Source organism: Zalophus californianus, chromosome 1 (genome assembly GCF_009762305.2).
Source record: "Zalophus californianus isolate mZalCal1 chromosome 1, mZalCal1.pri.v2, whole genome shotgun sequence".
Taxonomy (NCBI): domain Eukaryota; kingdom Metazoa; phylum Chordata; class Mammalia; order Carnivora; family Otariidae; genus Zalophus; species Zalophus californianus.
Genome location: NC_045595.1, coordinates 200,215,375 through 200,229,886, shown reverse-complemented (window position 1 = coordinate 200,229,886; position 14,512 = coordinate 200,215,375). Strand labels below are relative to the sequence as shown.

Below are 14,512 nucleotides of genomic sequence, written 5' to 3'. Positions count from 1 at the left end.
GTAAGAAATTTTGTCTTTAGATTGCTCTGGTAATGCTTCAAAAGCAGATGATGTTTTCATATTTTCAATGAATAAAAGTCTGCTAAACACACACACACACACACACACACACACACACACACACACACACACACACCCCTAGGGAAATTCTTGCTTTTGAGTCATGAATAGATACCTTTTGGAAACACACAGTAAAATTTCAGGCTGAGACTGACACAAACATGAAAACTATTTATTCAGTGTCTCCTTACTATATTACCAGTGGTGTTCGAACATTTTGACCCCGCAAAATTATTTTCATTCTGGTAAAGCAGAGGTATTTTGGAACTATATTTCCCTGCCCCTCCCCCACATTATCTATAAGGGGTCATGACTGCTCGAACTCTGTAAAAATATCTAACTCTCTTCAGATGGGCAGTGACCAAAAATTAATGCTTGTGTATAAACGTTGGTAACATACTCTTCATCCTCCCAGTCCATTAACCCTGGATTTATAGAAATTTAGTGGACAATCTCTTCTTTATATTAGTATTTATAAGCCTTGGGGTTACTTAAGAAGGTTCTACCAGGATAATAGGGACTTTCATCTTTGGTCAAATGTTAAAGCAGCTTCAGGGCGAATAGGAACATGTAACATTAAAAACTTTGAGATCTATCTAAAAGCTTTATTTTACAAATAAGGAAACTGAGGGTCAGGAGATGGAAGGACCTCATGGACTCTGCACCTCATGGCAAGAAACTTGTGACCCCACAACGTGCTTCCCCTTGGCATTTGCCCGCCTACCCAGTAACTAGTCTGGTCCTGGGTATATCAAACTTGTCACCACTGGCACATTGGGCCAGACAATTCTTTGTACTTGGGGTGTTGTCCTGTGCATCTCCGACCTCTAGTCTCTAGATGCTAGTAGCACCTCTTCATCTTCGTCATGACAACAACAACAACAAAATGCCTCTAGACTTTGCCACCTGTCCCCCCAGGGGGTAAAATCATCTCCTGCCCATAACAGCTGGTCTATCCTAAGCCATCTTACTGTCATAATCAACTATTCTCTTTTATGTTTTCTGGGAAAATACCTTAAGACATGAATGCATCATATTGAATATTAGAACTCTGTATGATTTCCATGAGAAACCACAGTCTTTCCAAGAAAAGGGCCTTCACTGCTTACTTCACACATTCAGATACAATAAGAACAGAGTCTGACGCAGGGTGGCCAAACCCAACTAATCTTTAGCCTAAGAGAAGCTCAGAAAGGGACAAAACACAGACTGACAGTTTTGATTCATGTTTAATGAAAAAGAAGTTACATGAATAGAAATGAACATAAAACAGATCAGTTTGGGGAAATATGGTGATAGGTGGAACCAGGGAAAAATCATTTTATTCCTGAATTTATTCATATATTCCTATTCGTTATTACTGATCCAAAATATCTCCTCAAACCCAAAACAAAGTCATAGTTATAGTTTTACTGATGTTTTCATGGGAACTCATGAAAGTCATGTCCAAACAATCCTTTTCCAGGCCCCCCCATGCCCCCAGAACACACACAAGCAAAGGCAGAGATGTTTACTGGCTGGTAATGTGGCATAAAAGAAAAAGCAGCCTTATCAGCTTTTTATTACAAAGCAAGTTAGCACTGGCAGATGTGCTTTTGGCACAAACATGCTTTCTGCTAATATTTTCATGAGAAAGTTTTATGATACACAACCATTTATTCTTAGTACAATCAATCATTGAGGGATTAAACCTAACTCTGGTGAACATAAATAGGTGTGCAGACGTTGCTGACTTCAGGTTCGAATGCAGTTGAAATAGTCAAGATGTGAAATTTAAAAATACACGGATATGAAACTGCAGTGAGCATCTTACTGGTTTGTTTCGTGGCTCAATTCTGTTCAGGATTCTTAGCCGAGTCAGTCAATATTCTATTTTGTTTGTTTGTTTGTTTCGTTTTCTACCCCAATGTACAGGATGATCACATCTTCTTAAAGAAGAAAAAAAAAATCTTTGGAAATGAATTATTGATCTCTGAAAACATATACTGGCAAGAGGTTTGCTTTGATCATCTTATTTCAAATAAGATATCCCTTCTCTCAAACTCGAACTGGCAAGCATTAAATTCATAATAGACGTTTGCCACGTGGGTAATAAAGAGGAACAATGAAACTTTACACACCATCCCTTTAAAATAAAAATCTTTTGGCCAGCACACAGCCGTCACCAACCTTCTATGCTCACATTGACTCGTTCAAAGTTAGGACGAGCCCTGTCTCTTCTGATACTGAATTCTAAGTTTTTCCAGCTGCTCGACACATTGGGACTGAGCCAACTTCAACGTCCGGTTCTCCTCCATCAGCTCCTCGAATTCCCGGGCCAGCTGAGCAGCATCCACCTTCTCCCTTTCTGCCTGATCCAGCTTGGCGATGAGCTCCTTTCTGAAGATTCAGTGGGGAGGTGAGGAAAAGAGCACAAAATTTAATGCAAGGAAATTAAAGGAAGCAGTAACAGCATAATGGAAGCAGAATGTTTCCTTCTGCTTTTCTGAACTTCACCATCTCTATTGGCTTCCAATGCCTTACTTTTAGTTTTTCCAGCTTCGCGAGTTTTAGGCACTTTATTATTTTTTTTATTTTATTTTATTATGTTAGTCACCATACCTTACATCATTAGTGTTTGATGTAGTGTTCCACGATTCATTGTTTGTGTATAACACCCAGTGTTCCATTCAATATGTGCCCTCTTTAATACCCATCACCAGGCTAACCCATTCCCCACCCCCTCCCCTCTAGAACCCTCAATTTGTTCCTCAGAGTCCATAGTCTCTCATGGTTCATCTCCCCCTCCGATTTCCCCCCTTCATTTTTCCCTTCCTGCTATCTTCTTCTTCTTTTTTTTTAATTTATAATGTATTATTTGTTTCAGAGGCACAGGTCTGTGATTCATCAGTCTTACACGATTCACTGTGCTCACCATGACACATACCCTCCCCAACGTCTATTACCCAGCCACCCCATCCCTCCCACCCCCACCACTCCAGCAACCCTTCTAGCACCCCTACCAGACACATCCAAAATACTAAATGTAGACCAAAAAAGCTCAATAAGTCCTTCGACAGTCAAAAAAAAAAAGTGATTTTTTTTAAAGAGTACAACAAATTGTAAAAGTTATAATTAGTTTAGGGAAAAAAAAAACAGAAAGTCAGTTTATAATTTAAGATGGGATCTACTGTCCTATGGGTAGAACTATAGTTTGTCCTTTACCTTGTCTTTGTCTTCCAAATTCAATTACTGTCTTCCTTTGTTTTCTATTTCAGGGCTTAACGAATCTTTATTAGACTGCTTTGAACTAAAGAACCCAACTCCTTCCTGAAAATATTATTTTCCATGTCCTTCCCTACTGCTTATGTATATCTTGCAGCCCTATTTAACAAAACAATATATCTACATTTCATGCTGGCCGACTCTAGAATTTAGGAGGTAAGCTAAGGTTATTGGAGGGAACTTGTAGTGATAAGGTCTTAAACAAATTCAGTTCTTGGTAATTACATGTAAATAATTCATTGATATAAATACACATAATAAGGAGCTGAAGATTCCCAGTCCACGTTTAGATTTACTAAACATGACAATCCAAAACAGATCCGCTCCCCTTATGTGAGTCAGTTAATCCTAAACTAGATCTAACCAAATTCTTTGCCTATAAGCGTGTGTCAGATTTCTTTCTCTGTAGGCAAAAGCATAAGAAACTTGGAAGACCACTTTAACCAAGTGATCAGCCTTGACATCACCAGTAAGGAGATAAATAGATATGGCTGGCACCAAGGACACATCCTTTTTCTGGTATTCCTTGCCAAAAATGCATACACTAGACAACCTCAAATTGAGGGAAATTCTACAAAATTGCTAGCCTGTATTCTTCAAATTGCTAGCCTGAACTGTTCCATATTTAAGGAAACTAAAGAAAAATGACAACTAAGTTCAATGCGCAATTCCAGACTGGAAAAAAATTGCTGTGAAGAACATTGTTTAGAAATTGATGCAATTTAAACGTGGATTGTGAAATAATAGTACTGCATCAATGCTAAAATTCTTTTTTTTTTTGATGTAGTGTTCCATGACTCATTGTTTGCATATAACACCCAGTGCTCCATTCAGTACATGTAAAATTCTTAATTTGTAATTATTGTACTGTGGTTAAATAAGAGAATGTGCTTGTTCTTAGAATACTGAAGTATTTAGAGCAATGGGGCATGACTACATAGATAGATAGATGATAGATGGATAGATAGATGATAGATAGATAGATGGATGGATAGAGAGATGATAGAGAGATAGATGATAGATAGATAGATGGATAGATGGATAGATGGATATATGGGTGGATGGATGGTTGGATAGATAGATGATAGATAGATGGATGGATAGACAGATAGACGGATAGATAGATGGATAGATGGATAGATAGGTAGATAGATAGATAATAGATAGATAGATACATAGATAGGAGGGAGAGAGAGAGAGAACCTCAGTAGTGTGCAGTGTTGATGGAGGGAGAATAAAGCACAACTGGGGAAGCTTTGAATAATTAGTGAATCCAGCAAAGGATATATGGGAGTTATTTATACGATTTTTGCAACTTTTCTGTAAGTTTGAAACTATCAGAATAAAAAGTTACCCCACGAAAAGGACAAAACACAAATCAGAACTGAAGTTCTAGTGTATTCTTCCTTCACCCAGTGGACTGCTTTGTGCACCTACTTTGAGGACCGCTGAGCAAAACCAAGCATTGGAAAGAAAGTGGACAAAGAGAAGGGGACAAAGAGAAGATAAGCTGGAATACTGCTATACATATACACGAGGTTCCTTTGGGCTCTTATTGATCTTTGAATTTTCCATGGTATTTAGAATATAAAGGCTCTCAATAAATATTTGCTGAATGAATAATTAAAGAGTAAGATACCTCAGAGACAAAACACAGGTATTTTAAAGATGAGGAAATGGAAATGCAAAGTGCTTAACTTAATTGAAAAAGCCACCCAACTAATAAGAAAGAGCCAGAAATCAAGCCTATCTTTCTGATTAAATGTTTATGGCTCTTTGCCTCTAAGCAGTAAAGGTCAATAATTAAGTATTAGTAAAGTTCCTTATGTAACTTTCCTAAAGAAATTGATTAGTAAAACTGAAAATTCAAATAAACTGTGTCACACAAATAATTCACATGGAAATAGAGCTTTGCTTTCAAAGCATGGTCTGGAAATTGGCAGTACCAGGTATAACAATAGGTATTGTCCTTGTTCCATAACTGACCTCTCTTAAAACTCCTCAGAACATCTGTTATTGGTTTTGACTGGTAAGAAAAGATAAATCACAAAATCACAGATTTTACAGCTAAAAGAAATGATCATGATGGTCTAGTTCAGTTTTCTTGTGTTGGAGAAAGTCAATAATAACTTCTTCCTTCCTGGAATCAAGAGGACTCAAATGATAGGTTTCTAAATTAGTTTGATGTATCTGATAAGCAATTATACACATATTCAATGAATACTGTCAAAATGTGTGTTGTCTTCTGTCCAAGACCTATTTATATAGATGTGTTTATGTTCATCCATTAGCAATTCATAATTAAACCTGGCACATCAAGCTATGGAGACAATTTTATAAATAGATGATCTGAGGAATAAATCAATATCTATAATTGGCTAACATGTGGTCCTACCTTTGAATTTGTGTTTATTATTTCTAGCATTCCCTTCAGTGTAATGTGATAAGGGGGTAGAAGACCATCATTACAGGAATCCTATTTCTGAAATCAAGAACCTATAACATAGTTTCCAATATGATGTATTTCAACAGGGAAAAGGCTGTGACCTCGGGCCCATCATAGATCATCTGCCATCCCCATCCTAAGCCATATGCCTGGAAAAGTTTTTATTTGCTACAACAAATGGGGGAAGGGAAAGTGCAAGTGAAGAAAACTTTGAAACTTTGTGGAAACTAATTCCAAAATTAAGGAGATTCTTTATGTTGCAGGAGGTTGGGACATGAATTCATCATTAGAACGAATATTTCTGTTTCTGGAAAGACCACTACCATTATTCTTGGGACTTTCAAAGTTGACTTAAGGCTTTTACTTGGAAAAGACAAAAATCCTAGATGTTTTGGCCATAATGAACTAAAGGGTTTTGGATAATAATGTGATAAAATACAATCTTCATCATGGGGAGAAGTTTATTCTTTTTTCTTAAAAGATTTTATTTATTTATTCATGAGAGACAGAGAGAGAGAGAGAGAGAGGCAGAGGGAGAAGCAGGCTCCCAAGGAGTAGGGAGCCCGATGCGAGACTCGATCCCAGGACCCTGGGATCATGACCTGAGCCAAAGGCACACGCTTAACCATCTGAACCACCCACGCGTCCAGAAGTTTATTCTAAATAGTGATTTAGACTGTACTATCGGTGGTTCTTAAAAGATGTGTGTTCTAATAAAGCATTGAGACACAGGAGAGAAGAAGCAGATACCTAAAGATGGCAAAAATGATGTGAAAGTCTACCTTCATGTTATGTGGCTAGGGAAACAATCCATGGTATTGAAATGGAACTGCAGAGCACAGTCTAGACTGTGGTAATTGAAGCCCTATAAATGAATAATGCATAAGGAATAAATGTATTACATCATTTGGGAGCCAAAGGGCAACACTTCTTGCAGGAAGAAGTGAGATTTGCTCTAGAGTTTCTCTTGGCACAATTAATCATTTGGGCCAGACATCTCTGCTATTGGAGGCTACCCTATTCACTGGCATCATAGGCTTAGCAGCACCGTTGGCCTCTATTCACTAAATACCAGTAGCATCTTCCCCCACTCCCGATCATTACAACCAAAAATGTCTCCAGACATTGCCAATATGTCTGGGTTGAGGACTGAGGAACTGGCCCCGTTAAGAACCACTACTCTAAAGGAAATGGAGACTTCCACTATTGATCACCCCACAAAAAGTTAATCCTGGAATAGGAATAGATGAAAGGCAAAATGTTTCCTCATTCTGCTCCCCCAAAGACTGGAGCCTCTTTTCTTAGCCAGGGAGACCTACTTAAAGGCACTCTCATTGAGAAGTGGTAAATATTCTGTCCCTTTTAATGTGGTTCAAGGCAGAGATTAGATGGAGAGATACTGAGGAATGAGATTCCAGTTAGAAGTCTGGACAGCAGTTAAGCAGGTGGCATAAAAGGCCCAAATCATTATGACTGAGGCATGAACGGAAAGTGTAATCTCAAAGCCTGAAGAAGTTGGGAACATTGGGATTTCACACAAAGCTAAATCCTAAAATGAAAAAATTTCCTCGGCTATACCTCTGGAGCAAAGTAAAGAGCCAAGACAGTTCTTTGGTTCTATTCATCCACTCAAGTATTTCTTGAAATCCTATTGCAAACCAGGCACTTTCCTCGATTCCTGCTAGTGAAGTTGGTCTCAGGAAGCATATCTCCACTGTTGGAAAATGAACACAAGTCCTATACCCTATACAGAGGCGTCTTACCCACGTCGGGACGTCTTAGAGGAGAGGATAGGTCCCTTCCACCATACTCCTGCTTACCCTGCAAACACTTATGGAGAAATATCTCCATTTTCTATTGCTTTTTGACAATAAATTTGCTAATTTCTGAGGGCTGTGTAAAATTTTTTAAAGAATTTTTTTAAATGCTTGGAATATAAAAGTGAGGTTTGGTTTTCAATGTTTTCTAGCTGTGATACCATTTTTCAAGGAAAATCTCACCCTGAAGTGAAGCAAATAAAACCAACCAAATAGGACTTTCTCTGGTTGGTCTTTGGACAGTCCCCTGCCTGACACCCCCTCTATCCCCAATCTTTGAAAGGTTCCCCAGAAAACAGCTTTAAAATCTCTGCCATCAGGAATGTCCTCAAGAAATAAATGTTTCAGGTTAAACATCTATTGTTATTGGAAAAATCAGAACAAAATAAATGCCATGACTGAAAACAAATCATAATGGCTATTTTTAGACTCTGCTGTTACAAATTACATATGCTCCTTTTCCCCCATCCTGATATGTTCCCCTCAGTGAGATGTTGCTCCTTCAATCATCATGTTATGTATTTTTAAAAGATCTGAAGATAAGGGCGCCTGGGTGGCTCATTCAGTTAAGCATCGGACTCTTGGTTTCAGCTCAGGTCATGATCTCAGGAGCGAGCCCTGCGTCAGGATCCCCATTGAGCGGGAAATCTGCTTGTCTCCTTCTCCCTCTGCACCAGCCCCTCTCCATTCAAGTGCTGTCTCTCTCTCTGAAATAAGTAAATAAATCTTTTTAAAAAAAAAAGATCTGAAGATATAGGTCTGATATTTTTGTGTTATTCCCATACGAAAATCCTTTTCTAATGTTTTGCCTGGACCCACAAAAATTATATAACATTTTTTTCAATTCCATAATCAAAAGAGAAATAACCCAAATGAAAAAATGGGCAAAGGCTATGATGGACATTTCTCCAAGAAGACACAAAAAAATGCCAAAAAGCACATGAAAAGATGCTCAACAATGTTCAGCTGTCAGGGAAGCATCAATCAAAACCACAAAGATACATCATTTTGCCCCCATTTAGCATGGTTATAACCAAAAAGACAAAATAAGAGTTGGCAAAGATATGGAGAAATCAGAACTTTCATACATTTCTGGTGGGACTATAAAATGGTGCAGCCACTTTAGAAACAGTCTGGCAGTTCCTCCAAAATTTACCCATTGAATTATCACATGACACAGCCACTCTACTCTTAGGTACATATCCAATTGAACTGAAAACATACCTCCATATAAAAACTTGTACTCGAGGGGCGCCTGGGTGGCTCAGTTGGTTAAGCGACTGCCTTCGGCTCAGGTCATGATCCTGGAGTCCCGGGATCGAGTCCCGCATTGGGCTCCCTGCTGAGCGGGGAGTCTGCTTCTCCCTCTGACCCTCTCATGCTCTCTCTCTCTCTATCTCATTCTCTCTCTCTCAAATAAATAAATAAAATCTTTAAAAAAATAAAAATAAAAAAATAAAAACTTGTACTCGAATGTTCATAATAGCCCAAAGGGCAAGCAACCCAAATGTCCATCAACTGATGGATGGATAAATAAAATACAGACTCTCCATACAATGGAATATTACTCAGCCATGAAAAGGAATGAAGCCTTGATACATGCTACAAGGTGGATGAACCTTGAAAACATCTTGCCAAGTGAAAGAAGCCAGTCACAAAAGACCATATACTGTATGATTCCACTTATATGACATATTCAGAATAGGCAAACCCCTAGAGAGAAGGTAGATGAGTGGCGGCCAGTGGTTGGTGAGGGAGGAGTACAAGGTTTATTTCCTGGGTGATGAAAATGCTCTAAAACTGTGATGATGGCGGCACAACTCTGTGAACATACCGAAAACCAGAGTAATTTTTTTTAATTATGTAACATTTTTCATCCTGACGTTTTTAAAAGTTTATCTCTGTTTCTGACATTCTAAGCCAATCTTTTAAACACCATCGCATCTGGCACAATGTTTCACATATACAGAAGACAAATGGTTTCTCCTTTGAACAAGATAAAATACCCTGTCTGGAGCAAAGCAACCTTCACTAATTGTAAATCTGATTGTAGATCTAATTGTAGCTTAATCATGTACTTTAACTTGCTGTCAAAATACTGGTGATAAATTTCATAAGTCATAAAATGTCTACCTCTCACTTTTTCCCATTAGATCCACAAAAAACCATGTTATATTTTAAAAGTTTACAATATTTATTGAGAAAAGCATGTACACGTTTCATTTTATTATATAAGCGATTCTATAAAAATATCGGTTCACATTAAAAAGGCCTAAAAAGAGGCAGAAATAATAGTAGGAATTCTGGACGGATGTCAGAATTCTTGGTAAGTTTTTAAAGCCTTCAGTAAGATTGTCATTTTTTTTCAACTGAGAAGAAAAAAATCCAATAAAAGTAAGAGCAAGCATTTCATACATCAAATAAGCCAGAAGTGATTCTTTGAATTAATTTCACTGCATGCTGAGTTTATAGTCCTAGAAAATGTTTGACTCTCTTTATCTAATAGACATGATTTAAAATAATAGTTAATCATCAACTCTTCTCTCGCCTCTGCAAAGTCTCCCAAACTTGATCCAGGGTGACCCCCTCTGGAGATGAGAGAGAAGTTCAGCTTCACCTGTGCCCACATGGTTCCACTAAAGAAAAACTCTTTTTTAAAATACCCGAGTTAGCATCTCTCTTTGTGTCTAGCTCACGCTAGCCAATCACCAGAGACAACATAATCACCCACACTTCATGAAATGATGGGAAAGAAATTCTTATCCAACTCATCAAAACACAGAGAGCTAATGACTTGGGTCAGATCCATTTGACCTAATTTATCTTGCTTGAACACAAAGAATGTCCAGGAAAATATCTGTTACATAATGAATTTCTGCTTTGGTAAAGTATTAATGAAAACAATGATCACCAATAACCCCTGGAGGACCAGTCTCATTTATTTATAAATATAAGATATACCATACTTCCTATTTTAACAATTCATCTTAGCAATTCCTTATTGCTGATATCGACACGGTATTTTAAATATGGACCGTGCAAATTACAAATGACACATCTGTTACAGTGTTTGTATACACCGAGGGTATTACCATGTCTTATAATCAGTCACTCGAAATCACCCTCACTCATGTTTGACCCCATGTACCTGTCCCTCTGCTTGGTGACTGGGACACCAAGAGATGTTAAAAGGTGACCACGTTTGTTGGGAATTCTGCACAGTCAGAAAGTTAGGACATAAAGTTAAATAGGTAACTATTGATAACACCAGCCCACAAATATGCCAGAAGAATCATTCCAGGGGCTCCTGTGTGGCTCAGTCAGTTACGTTGTTGACTCGATTTGGGCTCAGGTCATGATCTCATGGTCATGAGATCCAGCCCCGCCTCGGGCTCTGTGCTCAGTGTGGAGTCTTCCAGAGACCCTCTCTCTCCTTCTCCCTCTGCCCCTCCCCCTGAACACTTGCCCATGCCTGTGCTCTCTCTCTCTCGCTCTCAAATAAATAAATATTAAATCTTAAAAAAAAAGAATCATTCCAGTGTATTTTCTTTCACCCAGGAAGAGAGATGAACCCCGTAGACTGGTTGGGCAGGGATACTGGCTGGGCTCTCTTTGAGGGTAGCATTTGGGCATGCAAAGAGGAAGGAAGCAGTGCTCCAGACCTAGAGCTTGGTGTGTAAGCAAGGGCACAGAGGCAGAAAGAGTGAACAGACTAATGTAGCTGAAGACGAAGGATGAGGCAGAACATTCTACAGGGGTGCTGAGGCCATCGTGGGCTAGAGCTTGCAATCCAGGCCAAGAACTTGGTGTCCTTTTCCAACAATGTGAAAACACAGGCAGGGAAACCAGTTATAGTATTACATTGACCAGGATTTGAAGCAGCAAGTCTTGATCTCAAAGAGCAGAAGCAGGAATGGAGAAAAAGGAATTGAGAGACTTTATAAAAAAGAAAGGAAAATAGATAACAAAAGAATTTGGCCTTTGCCGTGCATCTAGCTAATTATTTAAGAAGAAAGTGGGGGGAGGGGAAGGAGATAACATAGTTTCAAGAAAAGTCCAAAGTTCGAACAGGCTTAGGGAAAAAATAAGATTAGTTATGTAGAAACAGCAGGGATATGTTTTCAATAAAAGACCACAATGAGTCACTATTACATCGTTATCCTATTTTTTAATGAAACACCCAAAAATATAAACTTACAAAACATACAATTTAGTGGGTGAGCTTCGCATTGCCGAAATAAAAAAAGGCCACCTATGGGTTAATTGAAATAAACGAAGTCTTCCAATACTTTCGATCTGAAGAGTTTACAAATAAATACATAATTACCTGTTATATCTGTCTCAACAGCACAGTTCACACACAGACACACACACACACCCACACACGCACACGAGGAGATACGTTTATAGGTTACTGATTATGTAAGTCCTCCTTTAACTTCCCCATGGGTACTATTAATAAGCTTCTTCAGCTCCTTTAAGGTTTTTTTAGGACTCAGATTGTGTGCAAATGCGCAATCTGAGCATTCCAGCCAATTTATGAGAACTTTCAGACCAAAAAGAAAGTCTCAGATAAATGAGGGGAAGATGTGTTTTTCTGATCTCCTCATAAATATCTTATCATCCCCTTTAGCCATAAGTCCAGGTATGATTTTATGTTTGAAGCATAACACAGCAAGGAAGTAAGAAAAGGTTTGTTAACCGAGGTCTTACAGTAAGTGCAGTCTGACCCTACAACCCGTACCGCTCCCCACCATGTTATTCTGTCCAACCATCATCCGGGGGGGACTGGGGGCAGGGAGGGCAGTCTTCAAAGAGTCCCAAGAATTTTATAAATTACTCAAAACATATTTCACTTGCTTTGATTTTGAAAACTAAGTAATACATACCATGTATCACTTCAGGAAGAGGAAGTGGGAAAAAAAAAAAAAAACAAAGTTAAAGAATCAAAACATGTTTTGATTATGTGTCACGCAGTCAACAAAAACTGATTCAGCCTCTACAACCCATGTACTGTGCTCGGCTTCAGAAATACGATGGTGAGCGATACCTGACTCTCCCCGCCTTCAGGGATTAAAAGCACTTGGTGGTTACCATGTAGTAGGAGATGCAAATATTAATCAAAAGATCTCACTAATAAATATATAAGTATGGACTAAACAATGCTAGGGTAGAAAGCTGTCTGAGGCTTTGAAAGTATGTAAGATATGGGGATCACTGGGGTAGACACTGGTAGAACTAAGTGCAATTAAAGAGGAGGAGAATTCTGCAAGAAAAAGCTAAGTGTGAGCAAAATTAGAATGCTTTAATTAATTAATTTAATTAATAGAACTCTATAATTCCCTACAGCAGAACTGGAGTGGTAATGGAAGCTATCAAGGTTTTAAAAACCTCCTTGGGCTATTGGACTAAAAAATGCAGTTAGTCCACTAATACATTTACATTATTCCAAAGATCTGTCCCACTGGCTTCTTGACTTGACTTGACTTGATGCAAGAACTCCACCGTTAAGCATTAATCAAAATTCACTCCAAGCCAAAGTTCTCTGGGGCCTTTGGGCACATCCATAGGAAACGTAGTGTGACTCTGGCATTCTGACATTTTTAATTTCCTGAACTAAAAATGCTTATTAAAAAATTAAGTTTCTGGCAGGAAGTCCTCCTGCTGTTCTCAGTACTCCATAAAGTAAAGCATTTTGTCTTCAGCAGCTCGATTTGGGTCTTTTGTATAATCAAACATGATATCCACAGAAGTGGCCTAGTAACCTCTGAACCATGTCACTTGCCCCCATCCCTCCCTCTCACCCTCACGCTCAGCCCAGTCCTTCCCTGCCTCCCCCGGTCCGTGACCAGTAGGCAGTACTCGGAGGCCAGAGGGTTCAAAGGGACAGTACTTACTTCCTTTCCTCAAGCAGAGCGATTTCCTTTCTGACCTCATTGTATTCTTCCTGCTATTTGCAGTGTTGTTTGAACACCTGCATGGATTCACGGAGTCATGACAAGGCGCCAGAGGCTTCACAAACAAGAAGAAGAAGAAATCAGTCACTTCTTTGCATCGGAATACATTATCAACGATTTCGCTCTACTGATGTCCTTTAGAGGGAGATTTTTGGCATGAGAAACAGCATCTTCGGTCAACACTGGACAGAGTTTGGCTGATTCTACTTGACTGAAAAGAGGGGGGTGGGCTGACCTTTCCTCACATTCATCTTCCAGTATCATTCACGGGCATTCTCAGGCCCAAGCCAGAACCGGGGGGCCCATGACACGCTCATTATTGGCCATACATTGGAGCAAAAATAGGTCTTCTAATAATTCTCCACTTCTCCCCAGAAATCTTAAACTCTGCTTTAGAGAAGGGCAGTGGTGGGGAAATATTTCAGTGGTCTGCTTTAGTTACCCCTTGCTTTCTGCGCCTTTAGCCAGAGGCATAATCTCATTTTGGAGAATGGAGTAGCCTACAAGAAAAGGCTCTTTTCTGAGAGATGCAAACAAACTGAAGAAATGAAGCGGTGCTGGAAATAAAGCTTGCAAGGATTAACAAACCCCATGAAAGACCAAACCCCAAGTGAGACAATGCTGTCAACACGTGAGGCCAAAGAGCCTGGATTCCTGGCTTTGTTTCTCTCCCATCCACAGGGAAAAACAAAGGCAGCAGCGCAAGCCTTTAGACCCATAACATGTGAAAATCCTACTCCTTTCTAGAAATTATTTTTTGAAAACTAGCTTTCCTTGAGTTTATAATTCTAATTCCTAGTTAGCAACACATTATTAAAAACATTACCTTAAGAAACACTAGCTAATAGTCTTTTTTAAAAAGAGTTTTTTAATCACCCTAGTCAATTATTTATAGAAAATGGTAGATACTATCTGAGAAATATAATTTCATTGTTAAGTGGGCTCTTTGGTCTAATCCTTTTCTCGCT

At 38.9% G+C, this 14,512-nt stretch overlaps 1 protein-coding gene across 2 annotated transcripts in view; it reads right to left on the bottom strand.

Annotated features, from left to right (window-relative positions):
* Positions 1–1,277: 1,277 nt before the first annotated feature.
* The window catches only part of MAP3K7CL (MAP3K7 C-terminal like), a 37,562-nt gene continuing 24,327 nt past the window's right edge, over positions 1,278–14,512 (bottom strand). For both annotated transcript variants that reach the window (XM_027585441.2, XM_027585442.2), the window contains 2 exons: positions 13,485–13,599; positions 1,278–2,439 (listed from right to left, as the gene is read on the bottom strand). In XM_027585441.2, coding sequence (XP_027441242.2) covers positions 2,357–2,439; positions 13,485–13,599 — 198 coding nt within the window. In that variant the 3' untranslated portion in view covers positions 1,278–2,356. The remainder of the gene's footprint in view (positions 2,440–13,484; positions 13,600–14,512) is intronic.